At 37.4% G+C, this 23,105-nt stretch overlaps 1 protein-coding gene across 11 annotated transcripts in view; it reads left to right on the forward strand.

The window, feature by feature from the left end:
• The window catches only part of LOC122797235 (pituitary adenylate cyclase-activating polypeptide type I receptor-like), a 1,630,218-nt gene that overhangs the window by 1,008,426 nt on the left and 598,687 nt on the right, over positions 1 to 23,105 (forward strand). For all 11 annotated transcript variants that reach the window (XM_044066074.1, XM_044066073.1, XM_044066075.1 and 8 more), the window contains one exon: positions 17,543 to 17,652. In XM_044066074.1, coding sequence (XP_043922009.1) covers positions 17,543 to 17,652 — 110 coding nt within the window. The remainder of the gene's footprint in view (positions 1 to 17,542; positions 17,653 to 23,105) is intronic.

Below are 23,105 nucleotides of genomic sequence, written 5' to 3' on the forward strand. Positions count from 1 at the left end.
AATTGTATAATTAGGAATATAAATAGCACTGAATATCTCTCAAATTGTATAACTTAATAGTTCAAATAGCAGTGACAGCTTTCTTTACCAACATCTAAGATTTCACTAATGCCATGCAATAGTTTGAAAATAATTTGCTTTTTGAAGTACTAAGTACATATGGAATTATTGCTTATTTTCATAATTACTAAAAAACAATTAGCAATATCTCCAGTATAGTGTCACATAAATGGACATCAACAAGAATTTTTTCTGAATCTCACCATGGCTTTTCCACCACACCTCTAAACAGCATGTAGGTGTCTCAGATATGAAAATATCACATAAATATGGAAGTATACACAATCATAAGTGACAAATAGTGATTAATTTTTCTTTTGCAGGGTATCGCAGATTAAAAATCTTAGTATCATTTTGTTAATAAGTCCTTGTCCTTTCTAATATTGACTTTATTAGTCAATATGTCACTTACTTAAAGAAAGCAGACCAAAAAAGTCTGGAGACGGTTCATGGTGCTATGGGTGTTAACTGAAAGTAAATAAAAAAGGTGGCATAGGCTTCAATGAGTTATTATATTCAATAGTTTCCACCCCTCACATGTTTCAATATTTCAGGAAAAATACTACAGGCACACAAACAGTGGCATGAACGGCATAGATGTTTTGCAGGTGTCTGACAGAGGAAGAGAAAAATGATTCAATTCAAGTGTTTAATAAGTAATTGGAATGCACAAGGAAAGACAAGAACACACGACATACTAGTTAAAGTTATATGAAGGAAAGGAGCAAAGAACAGATGAATTGGAGACCTGTAGCATTATGTATCACATATTATAAGGCATTCAGGAAAACTAAAATATAGAATGCAGATATCTAATGTGGAAATAGTAAATATTTGCATGGTATTAAAAGAATAGTCTGCGGATCCACCAATAAGTGCCACATGTCCTGAATGGTAAAAGCCGATTTATTGTAACAAAGGGAACTAATCACGGACTTGCTGCAATACAAACTCCGTAAAATCAAAATACATACTATGAGATACTGTTAAGTGCTTTCACCCATAACATCTGGGCTTCATCAGAACTAGATGCCAAGTACAAGAAAATGGTTTAAGCACACTGAATAAAAACAAAACAAAAAATGCACACATGCACAAAAAAAAAAATAATACAAGCACCCCCACACCTCGCTACTTATATATACTAACTCCGAGATTACACTACAGTGGGGAAAAGGGAATATTCCCTTATCCTTACTGTAACATGATCTATAATAACTACTCAGTGTACTGAGTTTCACAAAAGTGCGTTTTCATTTAAAAGCACGTTTGCTGAAGTGGGATCACTTATTTAAGTTTCGGGAAAGTGTAATATCCATGGGTCAAAGTAGACCTGTTGAAAGGAACTTAAGGAAGATGGGACTGCCTCTGAATAAGACTAAAAGTGTGACAGGAGGTACAAGTGTGAGGAATTTATTTAATACAACAGAATTAAAGGTTTTATTTATAAAATATGGAATAAATGAAACACAGCAAAAGTCTCACAATAATTATTTGAAAATATGAAGGAAGTTCGTCACCTTTGAAAAGTTCTTATGGTTTGCTTTACAAAACAAGTATATCTGATAAGTGTTACTCTGATAAAAAGATTGGATTATTATTGAGGTGTATTCAAAAAAAAAAAAAAGAAGGAATTATAGCTTATTTAAATTGAGTGCAAGATAAATCGGGTTAACAAAGGACTGCTTTATGATATGACACAAAAAGGAGGTTTTGGGTTGTTAAACCCCTTCATTTATTTATTTATTTATATTTGTTGACCGGGAGTGTCCGACTGGATGTAGGTCCATTTTCAGCGGAGGCCCGGGGAGAAAAGACTTTTAGTCTTTTCATCTTTTTGGCTTTTTAAAAAATATGCATTTCTTTTAATTAAAGTATGCAAAAATTGGACCTTCTTTTATATAGTATAAAGGGAGCAAAATGCAGTTGTACATGAAACAATATATAGAAACGTGATAGAAAATTGAAATCAGATGTTATCTAAAGAAAATATTACAGTGAAAAATCAAAGCTAAAAGTTTAGAAGATAAAAGAATTGGTGTAAAAGAATCATAAGGCAGTTATTCATGTGGAATGCTAAGAATTATTTAGATGAAAATAAACAGAAAAAAACATGTTTTATAAGGGGAAAAAAAGAGCATTTTCACAGAAATTCATGAATGGACAGATTTTTAAAAGGTTTCCACAGATTATCTTTAGCCAGAGTACTTATAAAAAGAAATGTGGAATTCAACATTTTTGATGAAAGACAAATCATGGAAATTATGGAAATCATAGGGAAATCAAGCAGTGTGAAAGAAGCAACTATCTAAGGATTTGTTGAATGTGGAAAACATGATCTTTGAGGAAAATAGCAATTGTCATTAAAAATGGGTTGTTTAAAAAGTAATTTGGATATGTTCCTGCAATGGTAAGTAAAAGGATTTAAAGGAAAAAGAGAAAGCTGGCAAGGCTTTTGTTTCTAAATAATATATTTCTTTATGGGAGGAAAGATGTCAATTCTATCATATAATTAGTGGTGGCAAGTAATGGAAAATAGAAGATTCATTTCTATATAACTGGGAGACTGGAAAATGGTGTGATTAGATTACAATGTAAGATTTTAAAATGTGTTAGAAATGTGATACATTGTTTTAATTTGATATAAGTATGTAAATATTTTTATTAAAAAAAACTACTTGCCTGTGTCTCTTTTTTGCAAAGAAAGAAGTATAACATTAAGGTAGAAGAAGGAACATACCTCTCAACATCTTAGCACAGTAAATGTGGACAAAGATTAAAATAATGGGGGGGGGGGGCAAATCCTCAAAAACAGGAACAGATTTTTTTTAAATATTGCTCTTATAAACTTAGAAAGTTGTTAAAATAAAAGGGTTTGCGTTAGCATGCATTTTCTGAATGATATGAAGTTTGAAACTCAAATGTAGCTCGTTATTTAGTGACTTCCGTCCTCAGTGATTTCTCATTAAACCCCACATTTTATGAGGAACAGACTAAAAATGAGGCACAAATCTGTACATTTTATGGAAATCTGGACAATTGAAAGGTATAATGTGGCGGAATGAGTGAGGAGTTCCTAGGAGACATTACAAGGATGAGTTGAATGTCACTGCTGATACTACATTATTAGAATTAGTGAAGATACTGTTGTAAAATATTTGCTGCTATGGACGTTACACTCACATTTTATTGAAATACCATGTTCTGCAAATATCCCAGAAAACATTTATGAAAATTCTTGGGGATAAATGATGGGATGAGTACCAGCAGCATTATGAGGAGAATGGATCGGATCTTTTTTTTAAGATGAAAGAACTACAGTGGTAATGGCAGGCTCAGAAATATACCTTGACACTGGGAATGGTGAACATCTGTTACTCCATTCAGAGGAAGTTGTTAGATTTATCAATTATTGTCAGGAAGTACCACAGAACCAACAGTAGTTGTTTTTGAAAAAAAAAAAGAAGGGATGCTTAAAACGAACCAAGACTGCTTCAAATGTTCAGACAGCTGTTTCTAGTATTAAAAGATAAGTATGTAGCTTATCGATATTCTGGGTCCCACATGAAGGAATGTTTACATTGACTTTTGCATTTTATAATATGGGAAACTGCTAAATATAAATTTCTTGCAGGACAGAGTTAAAAACGCTGTAGATATAACAGTTGAAAATATGAGAGCGCATATTCATTTTTGGAAGACATTGTGGTGTTTCTTTTGAAACAGTTATTGTCTTGGACAAGTTTTGTCTTTTCTATGAAAAAAAAAGAGAGAATGAACCATGGGACAGTTTTGCTATTGCATTAACCTTGTAACTGACATAAAAAGTATGTTTATCAAACTATGAAATGACAAGCTACTCAGTAATGACACTGAATGCTTAACGAGTTTTACATTTGTTCTGAGTTCTGTTAGAAGTGGTAACTCTACTAGGTTATGGATGGGGTAGTGGTAAGTACTTAATGATTTAAAAATAGAAAATAATAGGCTAATACATGCACTGGATATTGTATGTGTAACAAAGTGTAAGGTGCAGTTTTCTGTCTAAGTTTTTCTATGTAGGGTAGACTAAACATATTTACTTATGTGCAGTTGAGAAACATTTAATAAATACTTGCCCTACAGAAAATGATGCAGCAGTAAAAACAATTTTACCCCAAAATTTACAAATTGTGGTTTGCATAAAAACAGAAAATGAGGCATTTTTTGAAGATGTTTCTAGAAAGAAGGAAAGGAAAATGCCCACAGCCAAAATGAGGAAACAGTGCAGAGGTTGAGGTTGTGCAAAATGAAGCAGAGTTAACAAAGCTAGAAAGGCAAAATTATGTGGCAGGTGGAGTGATGTTACAAAATAAGTTTAGTGTTTTGCAAGGAAATAAAATAAAGCAGATTAAGAATATTCAATGGGGGGAGGAACTATAGACAAGAAGGTTAAAAGGAATGTGTACACTAAAGCTACTATCCATTAATATGGACAGTAGTAATGCAGGATTAAGATGGTTTGCTTTATTTAAATGAAGAGAAGAAGAGATCATGACATAATGAATATGCAGGACTCAAAATGCTACAAAATCCACAAGACACATCTGAAATTATCAGTTTCAACTCAAGCAGCACCCAGAGAACTTACTTCCAAAATGAACCACTGGAGAAACCAAATAAATAATTCCTTGACTTGTAGAATCCAAAACCTTTATTAAAAATACTAAAACCTCAATCCACTGGTGCTTTCACCTCTCAAAAAAAATAAATTGAGACTTGCTCATGTAATAAATATATAGTTACTCTACTTCAAAGTGAACTGTGGGGTTTCAATGAAAATCTCTTTTAAAAATACAAAAACTATAACATGATAAAAGAAAATTTAACTTTAAGATGATATACCACTTAAATGATAAATAAGGTATTTGTAATGTAACCTTTTTTAAATGTCATTCTCTGTTATACACAGCTAAAATGAATGTCATAATTTAAATCAGAATACAGGCAGCAACACAATTGTATCTATCTTCTAAAATCACAACATTCTAAACAGTTATTTGTTTTATTTTTATATATTGTTTTATTTATTATGGGTTCTTCTTTGTTGTAAAACTTCAACAAAAAGTAAAATAAATAAATAAAATAAACTCACAATATTCCAGCAGTGTGCTCCACCCCTAATGTCAACTGAAACTTAACAAATGGCCTGAAATACAAATCACAAACTTTTTTAAAGGCTCTGCAATTGATATTATGTTACTTTCCTGATGTCTGCCTTTAGTCCAATAAAGGTACATAACAGTTCTTTTACGGCTATGCATTATATCTATTTCACCTTGGGTTTAATTTCAAGGCCTGTAATTAATATTTCACTCAAAAAATGCATATCCCGTTGACATATTTAATCAAATGGTAAAATAACAAGTGTTATATGTATGCAAAGCATTGTTAAGCTTCGCTATTTTGTCCATATCCTGGTGACCTTGCAGAATGTTAAGATTTAAGAAACAGGTGCACTCTTTTAAATTTATAAACAGCAGCTACAAGAAGAGCACGTCACACAGGAACAAACATCAGACCATTTGAAAGAAAAATCAGTACTTCCTTCTCTAAAAATATATTAGGTAGGTTGTAAATTGGGAAAATTAAATGCATTACCATGCCTTGTTCTTGATGCCTGGGACTTTAGATTTTTGGATAAAAATAAATAAAAGAAGGTCAGGTTAGTAATGCCTGACTGTATGTTGACTATAGGTAAAAAGGTATCAAGTACCACCACATCTCCACTAGGTACAAATCCTTTAATTAAGACAGAAAAAATAGTAAGCGCTTTCCGGTTATAACCAACCCTTCTTCAGACATATACAATATTAATTTTTGTTAAATATGTAGATGCTGCCATCTAGTGGCTGTTTTTGATAAGATATAGAGACGTAGTGATTTGGCGCCTTTTTACTATTTAAATGCACAAAAAATAATGGTGTATATGACTGAAGAAGGGTTGGTTATAACCCAAAAGTGCTTACTATTTTATAGGTTCATAGGTTCATAGGTTCATACTAGGCTATCTGCCTGAGGGCATTTACAAGCCTAGCCCATAGTTTTTGTGGCTTACGCCACCCCTTTAGTTTGGAGAAACTATGCCCATTATTTTGCTGTGTCTCTGTCGAGCAGTGACACTGAGGTAACCCCTGGGGTGTATCTGCGATCTCCCATCCATTGGTCAAGATTCCTCTTGAACAAGGCCACCGAGGTGCTCTGCCTCACATAAACCGGGATTTTGTTCCACAGCATAGGGAGTCTTTGGGTGATGAATCTATCCCTCCAGCACGTCCTATTAATAACCGTGTCGAGGTTTAAGTCTCCCGCCCTTGTGGCTCTGGGGGATCTAGATTTTTTGAGATGAAGCATGTTCATCAAATATGGGTTTGACATGGCCTTGTATGTCAGGCACAGGTCACCTCTGAGCAAGCAGTAAGCAACTGAATACAACTGGAGTTCTTTCAGTCGGGCAGCATAAGACAGATTTTTGAGACCCTTTATCCTTTTGGTGAGGAACATTTGTGGCCTCTCCAGCTGCTGCAAGTGTCGGGTCAGATACATTCCGAATGGGGCATTGTACTCAATCATTGGTCTGATGAGTGATGAGTATAGGGAGACTATGACCTCCCTTGATCTAGATGTGAATCCCTTCATGATAAGGTGGGCAATGTAGAAGGTCTTCCTAACTACTTTAGCAATATGAGTGTCGAATGAAAGGCTACTGTCAACCTGGGTCCCCAGGTCCCTGATAACTTCTTCTGTGATCAGGGGATTGCCACCTATATGGTAGCTAGGGGTAACCTTGTTTTTCCTGAAGGGTATGACTATGCATTTCTTGGCATTTAACTTTAGGCCATGGCTCTGGCACCAGTTATCCGTTTCTGTGAGACCCTTCTGAAGGATATCTGTGTCAGATGTGTTTTCGACTACGGCACCCAGTTTGCAGTCATCTGCAAACTTTGTCAGCCATAACCCTCCTGTGTTTGCTTGTACTTCAGAAAAGTAGATGCCAAACAAGAGTGGGCCCAGGACTGAGCCCTGTGGGACACCACTTGTGACAGGCTTTGAGTCTGACATGGCGCCAGCAACTCTGACCCTGTGGGTTCTGTCACTCAGCCAGTTTGCAACCCATCTTGTAATGTATGGGTTTACATTTAAGTTGATGAGTTTTTCAATGATACCCGAGTGGGGTATTGTATCGAAAGCCTTCTCCAGGTCTAGGTAGGCTGTATGGACTGCCTTTCCCTCGTCAATGGCCTTGGTGATTGTTTCGAAAAAGTCAACCAAGTTTAAAAGGCATGATCTGCCTTTGACAAAGCCAAACTGGGTTGGATCCAAAGTCTGCAAATTCCCTATGTCTTTATTTATGAGATCCATTATGATCCTCTCCATGGCTTTGCAGATGAGGCTTGTCAGGCTAATGGGACGGTAATTTCCAGGGTCAGTGGAGGCACCGCCTTTGTGGAGTGGGACCACCGTCGCTGTGCGCCACTCCCTGGGTACGTATCCGGAGGTGAGACTAAGATTAAACAGCTGTCCTAACTGTGGGTTTAATTCCTCGTTGAGTTCGTGGAGCACACAGCCGGGGACACCATCAGGTCCCATGGATGCTGTGTTCTTTGCCTTGGAGAGAGCAGTTCTCACCTGGGCGTTAGAGATGTTTGGGGGGCTACAATCATTTGGTATAGATATCTCTCCTTTAGGGGTGGAGGGGGGGAGAAGTTTGCACTGAACCTGTCAGCCAGTATGTTGGCAATGTCTGTAGGATCAGTAATCTTCACATCATTTTGAACTAATTCTGAGCATATCTGGGAGTTTCCTCCTAGGTTTCTGACATAGCTAAAGAATGCCTTATGGTTGTCTTTAGAGTCCTTAGCTATTTTTTTCTCAAAATTAGCTTTGGATGATTTTATCTGTCTTAATTAAAGGATTTCTACCTAGTGGAGTCGTGGTGGTACTTGATGTCTTTGTGAAGAGAATTGCTGCTGGTGTTTACATCGAAGGTACCTTTACCCTGAAGCTGCTGTTTGATTCTATAGGTAAAAAGGTGGTTTACAGGTTGCAGTTTAAATATGTTTATATACAGAAAACTCTTTTTAGAAGAAATATAAATCACATTTTAACAAACAACAGCTGGGTGATACAGCATGAAAAAGCTAAGATAAACATGCTTTCTGATCACAGGGCAGTGTGTATATGTGTGTGTGTGTGTGTGTGTGTGTGTGTGTGTGTGTGTGTGTGTGTGTGTGTGTGTGTGTGTGTGTGTGTGTTTTCCAGGCAATAATAAAAAAAAAAGAAGAAATCCGTGTTGAAAAGCAGAAAAGAATTTTGAAGGATAATGGAAGGGAGACGGATGTTTATGGGAAGATGATGTCATTAACAGAGCACTTTATAGAGAATGGAAAACATGATATATAGGTTTTAAAGAAAAAGTGATGGCAGAAAAAAGAAATAGTTCCTAATATTATAGCTACAGCAGACATGTATACCTGTTTGCATATGATTAAAAGTAAGTTTCCTTGAAAAATAAAATAGTCAGTGTCCGTGGGAATATGTGCTAGATGAATGAATGCAAATGGCTACAAAGGAGAAGAGAAGTATTTCTGCATTCTCTTGTCCTATTTTGTTCTCTCACTAAGGTCTGGCACTTTGAATCTGAGTATGTGTGTTGCATTAAGTTTATGCTGCACTTAATTAAACACACTTCAAAGACTTTAAGAACTGACATTCATTGAGAATAGCAGATGATTTAAATGAAAAAAGAATTCTTGCATTTTCCCATGTAGCGTGAAACCCTGCACTGCACAAGTCATTTTCTTGTACTCAGCACTGTACTGTCACCTAGTGGATACATTATGACAATGCACTCAGCACTTTTTTGCCTAGTTTAACTATGTGTGAAGATATGGTTCAAAACTTATTAGATGTTTTCTTTAATACGTTTCATGCAAAGTCATGATTTTTAATTAGGAAAACTATTTGCAAGATTTCTCTGTAGTTCAGCTATTATGTACAAGTTAAATGATTTTTTAAATAAAATTTTTACTAATGCTGTTATTAAAATCTTTATTTTATCCTTAAAGGTGTTATGCCTTTTAGGAGTTCAGATAACGAAATAAGCTGCATTTTAATCTTAGATGTGACTCATTTTATGGAAAGTTGAAACACACGCCTCATTTAGTTAATTGTGGATAAGAGGTGCATTAATTTGGAAGGTAAAGAATGAGAGGAACCTACATCCAGACTCTAATCTACTAGGCTTCGCTTTTAGTTTGGATGAATTTATCATAAAACATTACCGATATAAAAAGAGGACTGTATAATATTCTGTATTTTATATCTGTGCTTTGTATCTAATATTTGTTTATATACTTACATCCTAGTATATTTAATTCAATATTTATTTATATACCTATTTTCTACTGCACGTTCATTGCATTATTTCCTTATGCTGCCTTCCTTCAAACGAGGGACTGGTTCTCTGAATGTTCCCTAGTCAGTAAAATCGAAACAACTAGCAAATAACACCAGTGATCATTACAAATCATTAATTCAAAGCAACGGGCAGTTTAATCAAATAATCTGCATTTATTTATTAGTTTTATGTTTACATATTGTTTGTAACAGTTGTGTTACCTAATCGGTCAAGCATGTATAAATATATGAGTTATAGGACCTTGTTCCCAAGATTTAGATCAGAGAGGTGTTTACCTTATAGACACAAGGTGCAGGGTTTGATTCTCACATGGGGTAATTGGCTAGGCTTTAAATGGCCCACAAGGGTAGTTAGCCTAGTAGTAATCTATAATCTAATCTAATCTGTAATCTAATCTAAGAATCTAGTAAACATATTGTAACCCGTCTTACCTATTCCTCCAGCTTCATGACTCCAGTTGACATCTCACTTTGTGATATTACTTCCAAAAATAAGATCTACATAAAAAGTCTTTCTAATGTCTTTCAGTCACCACTGTTCCCATAGTCACATTATATCATTGTTTGTAACAGGGAAAAGTCTTTTCTTTAAATTTCTATCAGTCATCATTGCTCTAGTAGTCAAATTATGTCATCATTTATATAAACATTAATAGACATATACAGCTGTATATATACATCCATCCTCAACCCTTTTTCCCATTTTGCACATGGGGTTGGGGTGTCACTTCAGCAGTGGCAATCATCTCAAGCCAAGGTTTACATCACCAGGTGGCTAGCCCTGCCACAGTAGTTCACTTATACCACACACACACACACACACACACACACACACACACACACACACACACACACACACACACTCTCACCTACGGCCAATTTAAAGTGTCAAATCCACCTACTGCATGTCTTGGGAATGTGGAAGGAAAACGGAGCACCCAGAGGAAACCCATGTGACCACAGGAAGGGCATGCCGACGCTGCACAGAAGGCCCCCAAGCCAAAAATCAAACCGGAGAATTTCTTGCTGTGAGGTGCCTATGCTAACCACTGCACCACTGCAGCCACCCAAATATATACTTTGTAATATTAAATATTGTTCCATATTTTCTACATATTTTGAAGGAAAGGCTGGAACATGTCTAAACTATTTCAAGGTTACTGTTATCAAATGTCTAGGGTATTTTGACTTTTTCCTAAAAATGCTATGTGGATGTTATATTATACGCCCTTGAAATAGGTATTTCAATAAAGTGTCATTCCGTCTATGTAAGATAAGTGCATTCTACTATTATGTTGTTCTGTCCAAATATATAAATAGTAGGTCCATAGATCATCCCTGGTATATACAGTTACCCAGCTCCAAACTGACTGGCAGGATCATTATATCGCAGCTAGACAGAGGGACAGAGCTGGGAAAGATGTGCAGCAAGTAAGGGTGATAAAGGATAGTGAGGGAAAGGTACTCACAAGAGAGGAGAGTGTGTTGAGTAGATGGAAAGAGTACTTTGAAGGGCTGATGAATGAAGAGAATGAGAGATAGAGAAGGTTGGATGATGTGGGGATAGTGAATCAGGAAATGAAGCAGATTAGCAAGGAGAAAGTAAGAATAGCTATGAAGAGGATGAAGAATGGAAAGGCTGTTGGCCCAGATGACATACCAATGGAAGCATGGAGGTGCTTAGGAGAAATGGCAGTGGAATTTTTAACTAGATTGTTTAATGAAATTTTGGAAAGTCAGAGGATGCCTGAGGAGTGGAGAAAAAATGTTTTGGTACCTATCTTTAAGAATAAGGGTGATGTGCAGAGCTGCAATAACTACAGAGGGATAAAACTGATCAGTCACAGCTTGAAGTTATGGGAAAGAGTAGTAGAAGCTAGGTTAAGAAGGGAGGTGATGATTAGTGATCAGCAGTATGGTTTCATGCCAGGAAAGACCACTACAGATGCAATGTTTGCTCTGAGAGTGTTATTGGAGAAATACAGCGAAGGTCAGAAGGAGTTGCATTGTGTCTTTGTAGACTTGGAAAAAGCATATGACAGGGTGCCTAGAGAAGAGTTGTGGTATTGTATGAGGAAGTCGGGAGTGGCAGAGATGTATGTAAGAGTGGTACAGGATATGTATGAGGGTAGTGTGACAGTGGTGAGGACTGCAGTGGGAGTGACAGATCCGTTTAAGGTGGAGGTGGGATTACATCAAGGATCAGCTCTGAGTCCTTTCTTATTTGCAGTGGTGATGGACAGGTTGACAGATGAGATCAGACAGGAGGCCCCGTGGACTATGATGTTTGCAGATGGCATTCTGATCTGTAGTGAGAGTAGGAATTAGGTTGAGAAGACTCTGGAGAGGTGGAGATGTACTCTAGAGAGCAGAGGAATGAAGGTCAGCAGGGCTAAGACAGAATATATGTGTATAAATAAGAGGGAGGGTAGAGGAATGGTGAGGATGCAGGGAGAAGAGTTGGTAAAGGTGGACGAGTTTAAGTACTTGAGATCAACAGTTCAGAGTAATGGTGAATGTGGAAGAGAGGTGAGGAAGAGAGTACAGGCAGGGTGGAATGGGTGGAGAAGAGTGTCAGGAGTGATTTGTGACAGACGGGTACCAGTAAGAGTGAAAGGGAAGGTCTACAAGAGGGCAGTGAGACCAGCTATGTTATATGGGTTGGAGACAGTGGCATTGACAAAAAGGCAGGAGTCAGAGCTGGATGTGGCAGAGTTAAAGATGATAAGATTTGCACTCGGTGTGACTAGGATGGATAGGAGTAGGAATCAGTATATTAGAGGGTCAGCTCATGTTGGACAGTTTGGAGACAAAGCAAGAGAGATGAGATTGCGTTAGTTTGGACATGTGCTGAGGAGGGATGATGGGTATATTGGGAAAAAGATGCTAAGGATGGAGCTGCCAGGTAAGAGGAAAAGAGGAAGGCCTAAGGAAAGGTTTATGGATGTGGTGAGAGAGGACATGCAGGTGGTTGGTGTGACAGAGCAAGATGCAGAGGATAGGAAGAAATGGAAAGGGATGATCCGCTGTGGCGACCCCTAATGGGAAAAGCCGAAAGATGATGATGATCTGCATTTTATATTTAACATGTTAACAATCATTGTAGCAAGCTTAGTCTGTCCACTACCTTTTCCAGTAGACACATTCTTAAATACTGACAATATGGTAAACACACTCTTCATTTATGCATATGCAGGTACAGAATCAGAAATTTGGTATCCATGCTGGATGCATCAGAAAATGTGCATATCCTTTAATTTTCTTCCCTTTTTCCTTAGGCTCATAGGTTCATTGGTGGCTACTACTCTACTGGCCCAAGATCCATTTTAAGTCTACCCAGGCTTACCACAAATTTACCAAATCATTGCTGACATGTCACTACCCAAGGAATGTTACAGGTTATGATATAGGCTTGTACATATCAGTCACAGGGTGCCTCTGTCTGTTAGGGACATAGGTGTCAAACCAGAGCTGAATTTGTGATTTCCCATCCATTGCTCCAAATTATGCTTGATTAGGAATGAGCTTTGCTTCCCATGGATGTATAGCCTGTTCCAGAGAAAGGGTATCTTTGAGACGCATACCTGTCCCTCCAGCATGTCCTGCTAATGTCACAGATAAGGTTTAGATTCTTATAACTGTTATGTTAGATGGTATTTGTTTTGCAAATATGCAACTAATCAATCAGTGTGGGATCAGAGAATGACTTCAAGGCTTGGAATAGATCATCATGTAGCAGCCCACAGAAATTGAGTACAGGAATAGGGAATTAAGTCAGTCCACATAGGACTTGTTTACTCCCTCTATTGTTTTTGTGAGGAACCTTTGTAGCTGTTCCTAGTGCCTGGTCAGGGACATGCCACAGAGTGTATTGCACTCAATTATTGGTTTGATGAGAGCCAACTACAGTGAAACAATGACCTTCTTTGACCAGAATGCCACTTTTCATAAGTTGTGTAACATAGAATACTTTTCTCACCAAAGTAGACATGTGAAGATCAATGTTCAGATTACTTTCCACATATGCTCCCAGATCTCTGACAACTGGGTGTACTTTTAGTGATGTATTATCAATGTGGTAATTTCAAGGGTTGGCCATCTTTCCAAATGGACCTATTATGCATTTTTTCACATTGAGTTTTAGTCCATAGCTCTGGCTAAAGTTATCTGTCTATGTCAGGACATCTTGAAGGGTATATCTGTCCTTAGAGGATTCATTGCTCATGCTTAGTTTCAGAAACTAGGCATCCTGTACAGGCACAAACACTTCCTCACCTAAACAGCAAGACTATCCCATGCCTCTTCCTTTCTACTTCCATCCTTGCTCTGTGGTTCACCTCTCCTTACTAATATGCAATACTCTCTTAAATCCAAACTGGACTCATGCTACAATAAAATCGCAAAATTTCTAACCAGCGCCAAACACTCCTCCCACCACTGTGTATCATTCCACCGTCTAAACTGGCTAGAACTTCCCCAGCATCTAACATACTTGCAACTAACCACAGCTGATAGGCTAATCTATAAGCTTTCAGGTTGTCCTGCCATCTCCTCATTGTTCAATATGTATCACCAAGTAGACCTCTGTGATCAGTCAATCAGATGCTCCTTAATGTACCAAAACTTAACCTTTCACAAAGTCAGATGTGTTACCCATATGCTGTAGCAAAACTATGGAATGCTGTCCCTCCTTCAATTAGATCTACTAGTGACCCCGAATTATGTAAGACTTCACTGAAACAACAGCTGTTCTCCCTCTGGCTATGTACATGTACCAGCACTGACTATAAAAACCCAATATTCCTAGCCTTCCTACTTTTCCTCCCCATCTCACTTACGGCTCAGATTTTTCATGTATACATTCAGTGCTTCCACCTTACTAAGCCCAACACATGCCACCCAGCCACACATAATTTATTATATCAGTTACCTACCATATCTTCCATTCAGTTTTGATGCCTATATAACAATAGCTCTAAGACTATACCTTAAGTTCAGTATCTTTAATCTGCTGTTCTCCATATTTCCCCCTCTACTGCAAAACTGCAATACTGTATTGTTCACACATTTGTCATTATCCTATGTCATGAAATGTATTCTTGTTTGGCTTTCAAACTTAAAAGCTAGTATTATCAATTTAATTGTATCACCTATTCTGTAATGTAGTGTTCTGTACCATCGCTGCTTGATTTCTGTATTTTGATTCTATAGCTTTATTGTGCTTTTATTGTTGAAGCTTTTCTCTCAGGGCGTCTATTGAAAACAGGCTCACCCTGGCCAAGTAGACCTCCTGGTAAACAAACGCAAATAAGTAAATATATAAATAGTTTTCTGTCTTCTTCAAATTTAATCAGAGAGACCTTTGATGTTTGCCTCAACTTCACTTAAGTGAAGTAGATGCCAAAAAGGAGAAGCCCCAGAACAGACACCTATGGGATTCTGCTAGTGAATGGCATCTTTTTGGAGGTGAATTCCCTTATCCTAATGTATTGTGTTCTGTCAGCGAGCCTACTGGCCATTCATTGTGTGAAATATGGATTTATGCCTATTTTTGTAGGTTTATCTATAATGCCCTAGTGAGATACTAGGAAGTGTGCACTGTTTTGCTTTCATCCACAGCTTTAGTTACTTTCTTGAAGAAGTCCACCAGGTTAAGTAGGCATGACCTAACTTAGACAAAAAACAAAAATAGGTTGGTACAGTGTCTGTATATCTCCTATGTCATTGTTTATCAGATCCATGATAATTCCGTCTTTCCATATGGGACTAGTCAGACTTATGGGTCTGTAGTTACCCAGACCTGTAGAAAACTTCCCATTACATAGAGGGATAATGCTTGCAGTCCTCCATTCATTTGACATGATGCCTGTCTGGAGGCTATGGTTAACTAGGGATTCTAGCAAGCTGAATTGATCAGGCATCCTGGGATATTTTCAGGTCCTATAGAAGCAGTGTTGTTGGCTTTAGATAGTGCAGTAAGGACCTGCTTCCCACTGACAGTTGGTGGAGAAATGGTGGGAGTTATTTCCTGGGTGGTGACTGGGGGTGATTGGGGGGTGCCTGGGACACATAGTCTATGAACTCTATCATGTCTCTCTTCAGAGAGACCAGGGAAGTATGTCTCAGGTCATTTATACCAACATGGACAATGACAGAGTCATGTTGGTACTTATGATACCATGACTTGAGTGCACATGTGATCAGGCAGCTGACTGTGACAGAGTCATGCTGGTACTTATGATACCATGACTTGAGTGCACATTTGATCAGGCAGCTGACTGTGACAGAGTCATGCTGGTACTTATGATGCCATGACTTGAGTGCACATGTGATCAGGCAGCTGACTGTGACTCTCTCCTTGCTCAGTCTGGTGAGTGACGCATCTATGTGTCTGAAACTCAAATCTCCTGTGACTAAAATATTGTGTTGTGTGGCAGTTTGCCTTATGATGCTGTATATATCTTTATGCATGTTGACTTAGAGAGTACTCTAGAAGTTGCTGTGGGTACTCCTGCTTTATGTTATATGTCTGGGAGGCCTTCAAGGTTTTATAGGATTATATTTAAGAGCCTCAACAAACGTGGGTATATTTGTCTGGCCCATAATATGTGTAATGGGTGTTACTGGCAACCTGTCTGGTGTTGTTTCTGTTGGCAGGTGAGAACCTTGCCAACAGTGACATTGTATAACTACAACTCTCTCACTAACTGTGTCAGTTTGCATGACAATCACATGATTGTCAGTATGCATGAGACAATTGCTATAGTGTCTCACAATGCGTAAATCCATGCAGCTAGCTACAGAGATAGTAGGATAGTACACATCCATGGTTGTAGATTCTTAATTTGTTTTTTATTACTTGTAGATGGTACAAGAGGGGTTAATGGCTGTTTACATTGCTGTTACTTGTAATTAAAGGCATGTGCTCCTCAGCGAGAAAGCCAGCTGCTCTTTGCGCAACTACTTACTGGGGAGTTTTCTGACATAGTATTTTATAGGGAACATTGTAATTCAAAGTATTTGTGGCTACATAGGGCAGAGTAAGGTGCCTCACAAATTTAAACTCAACTAAATGTAAACAAGTAAATATCTCTAAACTCATTATTTAGCACTAAAACAGTGCAAGCAGTATCAGTACACTCAGTATAATATGTATTTTGGCTTCTCCCGTTAGGAGTCGACACAGTGGATCACCAGTCCACAGACTGATTGGCAGTTCGTGTTGCCAACCCGGTACCCAACCTTCACAGAAGGCACATGCACAAACACACACACAAACCTACTTGCACATCTTTAAAACTCGCTCAACTGCAGGGAGGACATGCAGACTCCGCACAGAAGATACTCCATATGAGAACAAACAGGCAAACCTCTTGCTGTGAGGTGAAAATGCTAACCGCTGCACCACACTCAGTTTTAAAAAAAATTGTCAAAGGTCTCATAGCCTGGTGACTATCTTAAGTGGAGAGACCCTGTGAAATGATATTTCTATGCTTACTGTCAGCATCCAATAAACAGGGAGGGGGAGGGAATTAACCGCAAGTCATAATGGGTGAACAACAGAAACACTGGATTTAAGAACACAACAACAGGCTGGGAGGGAAAACTATTAGACTCTTAGCTCTGAGCTGACTGGCATGGAACTTATTTAAAGTCTTGAAGTAGCCTGACACAGGCGCTCTGTACGTAACAAAGAAACTAGGGTTTAATACCAGCAGTAAGCCTACTTAAATAGCAAAATGCAATGCGACTGTACAGTGGAGTTACTAATATATGTATAAAGACCTTAGCTAAAGCAGATACAGCTTTTTACAATCAATTAAAAAAACAATCAAGAAATGAAAATTAATCACTTGCCTTTGTTGCTGTATGTAACAGAACATTAAAAGAACACAGCAATAACAGCTTGGTAATTCTTAAACCCTTAAAGAAATTGTGACAAAAAGGTGAGAATTAAAAATGCCATTTCTCTGCTGCTGTTAAATTGTACTTATTACAGTATTTTCTTCTTATGATTGTTTAGATTTAGGGCTTATTAGCAGAAACTGTACTGAAGATGGATGGTCAGACGTATTCCCTCAATATGACATTGCCTGTGGATTTGATGAAAATGAAACCTTTGCAAATAATCAGGTAAGAATAAATCCAGCTTCATTAAAAACAGCTTAGTTGGGAGCTTTGAGTATAACTGAGTAGTTGAGTATGGAGCCATCTTTGTACTTAAATAGATGTGTCACTTTGTTTATTCATGAATTTGTTCTTTAACCCTTGAATAATTTATAATGCAAAATCTTTCTTTTTATATACTTTTGTTTGCTGTCATCTAACATTCTACATATTTGAAAACAGTTTGTTTTCATTTCTCTAGTGCATTACATGCCCATAAAACTAGTTAGTGACCAATATCATGGTCGGGTGTGGCAATTTATAACAATGTATCAGTTAGTAAAGAATCTGTTTTTGATGACAGTCATCAAACGAATGAAGCAAACAGCTGTTACTTTTGCAGTAATTTTCGGATGGAAATCTAGCCTAATCCTTAGAGAAACCATGAATGTCTTTAATGTTTTCATACGCATAAGTTTCGGGAAAATTTTGATTTATGATGTGATATATTAGACAATAAATTTAAAGTACGTGAGAGTCAACGTGATGGTAGCAGACAACATATTCACAATTAACCAGAGTCTGTAACCATAAAAATGAAGAATAGCAATTGGCGATATAAAACAGAAATGTAGGGAACAATTTGAAGTGTAGCAGATATGCAGAATATTGTATATCAACACAGAGGACAACGGCTGACATATTAAGTTATACAGAAGTAGATTTATGGCATGCTGCAAACAAGTGATGATCTAGGAAGAAAACAACAGGGGAAATTATCAAATAGCATTAGTAAATGCAGCATTATAAACACAAACATGTACAAGTGGTCTTTTCTGTCCTTATCTACTTCTGTGATCTATGTATGCATACTTAAATAGAGGTATTGTATGTGCAAGAAAGTTTATATAACTTTGCGTTGTACATTTTCTTACACGTAATGCCACAGCTTTACATCATATAAATGGAGGGAATTTTGAAAGAAACACATACCCATCATTTAAAATAGTCCATTATTAATGAACTTCTTAGTAAATGCATTGGTCAGTAGCAGCATAGCCAGAATATAACCCTGTAGTACACCACTTCTAAAGCACAAGTACAAGGACTTAACTTCAGATACAACCCACTGAGTACAGAGATAGGAGGCAAATCACTGAGATACATCACCCACAGTGATACCACAGTATGTTGCCAAATAATTGAGAAAAATATCATTATCCACCCCACCAAATGGTGCAGAAAGATTTAAAAGGATCAGTATGGAATACTAGTGCTGATCTATAACAATTGTGTGATGCCCTAACTGTGGCAGTTTCAGTACTACATCTAAACTGTAAACCAGAGTGGAATGGATCATACAGTTTATTGTCCATTAAAAGGTGTCCGCTGCTCACAAGTCACAACATACACTCATTTGTTTGGCATTTGTAGAAAATGCTCATAAATCAATGTGTGTGCGTGTGTGTGTGTGTGTGTGTGTGTGTGTGTGTGTGTGTGTGTGTGTGTGTGTGTGTGAGTGTGTGTGTGTGTGTAGTCTGCTATAGGTGTGATATTGCATGACTGGTTGGTGTGAATGAGTTAAGATATTGCTTCTTTCTGTTCCACCCAAGAAAATATAATTTCAGAAAATGTCTATTCTGATAATTGGTATTCTCTTGTCTAATGTTACTTGGGAAGCTTCTGGAAACTGTGTATTCTTTTCAATGTGCAGACTAAGCTGTGTATATACGTTGTTGTTTGGAATAAAATTTTAAATTTTTATTCATTACTGTATCTTCTCCAGCTTTATTGGTCAGTATAACCTTTGGATATCATATTATGGAACTACGTTTTGTCACTTTTGCAACACCGGTATTATTTAGCTTGCTTTAATTATGTGTATTCTGAATTGCATTTCCTAAACATTTGATCCCTCATCAAAACAATTCCAGCTCTGAGTTGATAAATACATTTTGGACGGTAGTGGAAGTAAGATTTCAGCAAGAGGTAACGGGTAAATTCTATTAAAATAAGAATGCAATTTATAGTGGAGCACTGCAGTTTAGTTTAAGCCTGTGGAAGGAGCTCATTGAAGAAAAAAAGTGTGTTAAAGCAGAACAGAAGCAGAAGAAGTAAAAAAAAAATAGTATTAATGATTGAACTTCCTGAAAACAAGCAAATGTGCAATACAGAGGTAAGGCTGAAATCCTTCCTCACAATTAAAAAGGATGGATAAGGTGTTATGATGGATATGCTCACAATTGACAAACCACACAAATGGCAACAGCATTAATGTCAACAGGTTCACATCAACAAAGAATGACACACTACTGCGCATGCTCTGAGTAATAACCTTGGAGCACGTAGATTTTATAAAATGTTTTTTTTTTTTTTTTGCAGGGGTAAGCTCCCCAGCCCCCCTTACTAATTATTTATTCCAACTTTGAGACTCCACAATCCCTGGAAAGGGCATTTCCCCAATATGGGTAATTATTGATCTTGTATAATTGTTGACCACCTGTTTTGTTTACCAAAGTGTGTTGATAAAACAGAAGTTGACTCAACCTAAAATTAACTGATGGCGGTAAACTCGTTATAATACAGCAAAAGCAGAATAAGATCCCGGAACTACAATTCCAGTAGGGAAAAGGATCAGCTCAATGAAAAGCAAGGAGTAAAAAAGTCAGCAGTCTGAGTATTAGGACTAAAGTAAGTCACACACCTTTATTTTTTGGCAGCAGCAGCTTTTTGCATAAAATGAAAGATATATGACTGCAGCTTTGAATCCAGAGCAGTTCATTTAGCCTTGTACTATTAGATTAGAAATAAAGTGGTTACAAATAAAACTTAAGCTCATGGAGTTTCATAGCTATGTCAGACATCCTTAAATAGGTACTTAGAAAAGAGCTGCTGCAGAATATGACTTTGCTTGTAGAATAAAACATATCCATTCCCACAAAATGTCGAACTTACTGGGAATGATGGTGCAAAATAGTAAATGCGACATGGGCCTTAGTGTGTACATTATAACAAAACGGTTACCCATCCGAATGGGACAAAAAGTCTTTCCATGTGTGATAATTTTCCAGCCCATATATCACATGCAAGCACAGCAGGCCCAGTTTCACACATATAATTCATCCCACACACAAATAAAAGGCAGGTATTCATCTGACTTAAGTTGTTTCCCCATCCCACACATTAAGCATAAAAATGACCCTAAAACATTCTGGAGAGCCATCAGTAATATTCTCCTTCCAGAAAAATCTAGTACCCCCTCTCCAACCACTATGATACCTCAGAAAATATAGCCACCCAATTCAACAAATACTTTGCAAAATCCATTCTAGCCCTATCTAACGCTCAGATCTTTCTCTCTTCCAACAAACCAGCCAGATATCCTTGTAATAAACAAGGCTTTACCTTTCAATCTGTCTCAGTGGACAGGATTAAAAAACTGCTTAAAAAACTAAAGCCCACTACTTTAGCCACAGATAAACTTCCAGCTGAATTTCTGAAAATTGCAGCTGACACAATTGCATACCTAGTAGCCATTCTTATCAACTGTTCCATATCTGAAAATCTAGTCCCTGAGATCTGGAAATTTTCCTACATTATTCCATTCCACACAGGGGGTCATTCAAAAAGAACTAACCAAATGTCGCCCTATTGCTATACTGTCACCCCTTTCTAAAATTCTAGAGCAATGCATACACATACAAATCATGGACTAACTAAACACTCATAAACTTCTCACAGATACACAACATGGCTTTTGGCCTTTTCATAGGACTACCACAACTCTTAAGTAATTCACTCACACAGTATACGTATCTGCTATCTTTCTTCATCTTTCTAAGATGTTTGACATGGTCAGTCACAGTAAGCTTTTTAAAACAGTTTCTGAACTAAATCTTAGCAAACCCTCTATTGACTGGTTTCAAAGTTATTTAACAGATCAACAACAATCAGTTTAATGGCAGCAAGAACTCCCTCTTCTACTGCCAGTCACACTAGGAGTTCCCCAAGGCTCCATCCTTGGACTCTTACTTTTCTCCATCTTCACTAACAAACTGGAAATTCATCCCTGGTTTGGCACCTGTGTTTCTAATGGACATAGGTGACCTGTAAATGGTTCATCTCGTAGGCCCATGCTTACACTTATCAAAGGTATCAGAACTTGTCAGAGATTTGGGATGCATGGCTAGGCTTAAAAAGGCCCTTGTGGTTATTAGCCTAGTAAACATCTATGAACCCATGAACCTATGAAGAGCCTCCATACTTCTGCACTACATGCTTTAGTCATCCAATATACAGATGACGCCACATTAATCTGTGCCTCTTCTTCCTTCCAAGAATTGCCATTACAAACCCAGGCTTCCTTTATCTCTGTCAAAGCATGACTTACCAACTTCCAACTAATACTGAATCCCAACAAAACAAAACTCATCTTCCCACCCACATGACACAAATCTCCCACTCTCACATTTAATATCATATTCAGTAATAAAACAATGATCTCTCCTGTCACTCACACTAAACTACTGGTGGTTGAGATTGACTGCAATGTAAAATTTGGTATCCATATCTCTCTTACCATAAAGAAGGTTCATAAAAAATTGAGCATACTATACAGAAATAAACAATTTTTCACAAAAAACACCAAGGCCACAATAGCATGAATGCATTTCATCTCTACGCTTCTCTATGCTTCCCCATTCCTCATCAATTTTAGAAAATCAGATATAACTAAACTAGAAACCTGTTATAACAAAATTTCTAAGTTTGCCACCGAAAATCCATATAAAACACACCACTGCTTAGCCCTTAAACAGCTTAACTGGCTTGGCCTTCCTCATCTCCTCCTTTACAACCAACTCATACTAGCCCAAAAGATTCTATACCACCCTGAAATAAAACCAGCACTACAAAATATATGACATCCCTACTGCAGTAATAGGGTCCTTCGCTCTAGTAATAAATGCCTCTATGAAGTAACTAAAGCCAATAACACAGCTGCAGCATCTCTCTATTCAAACGTCATAGCTAAAAAATGGAATACCTTGCCCACTGACATCTTAGCCACATCTTCCCATCCCGCTTTACACACCCAACTGTAAACATTCCACCCTGACATCAGATGGTTTTCTTATCCAACTGAAAAATAATTCTCTCTCTGACTCTTTCTATATAGGAACTGCTTTACAAGTTTCTATTCTCAGTTAAATCGTTCTCTTCTTCACTTGATAAGTATGTACACTTGTCACTAATCAGTTATAGTACTTTATTAAAATCAGATATATTAGTGTATGTACATCATCTGATATATTTCAATACTCCGATAGCTTTTATTTTACTGTGAGATTTAAAGTCTCATTTTATTTTACTTTGTGTGATGCAAAGTATCGTTTTATTGTTCTATGGAATATGTTGTATGTGGAGCTTTTTTCCCCGGGCCTCTGCTGAAAAAGGACCTGTGTCCAGTCGGACTTTCCCAG

This window comes from Protopterus annectens, chromosome 3.part0 (genome assembly GCF_019279795.1).
Source record: "Protopterus annectens isolate FY-2018-M chromosome 3.part0, PAN1.0, whole genome shotgun sequence".
In the NCBI taxonomy this organism is placed as follows: domain Eukaryota; kingdom Metazoa; phylum Chordata; order Ceratodontiformes; family Protopteridae; genus Protopterus; species Protopterus annectens.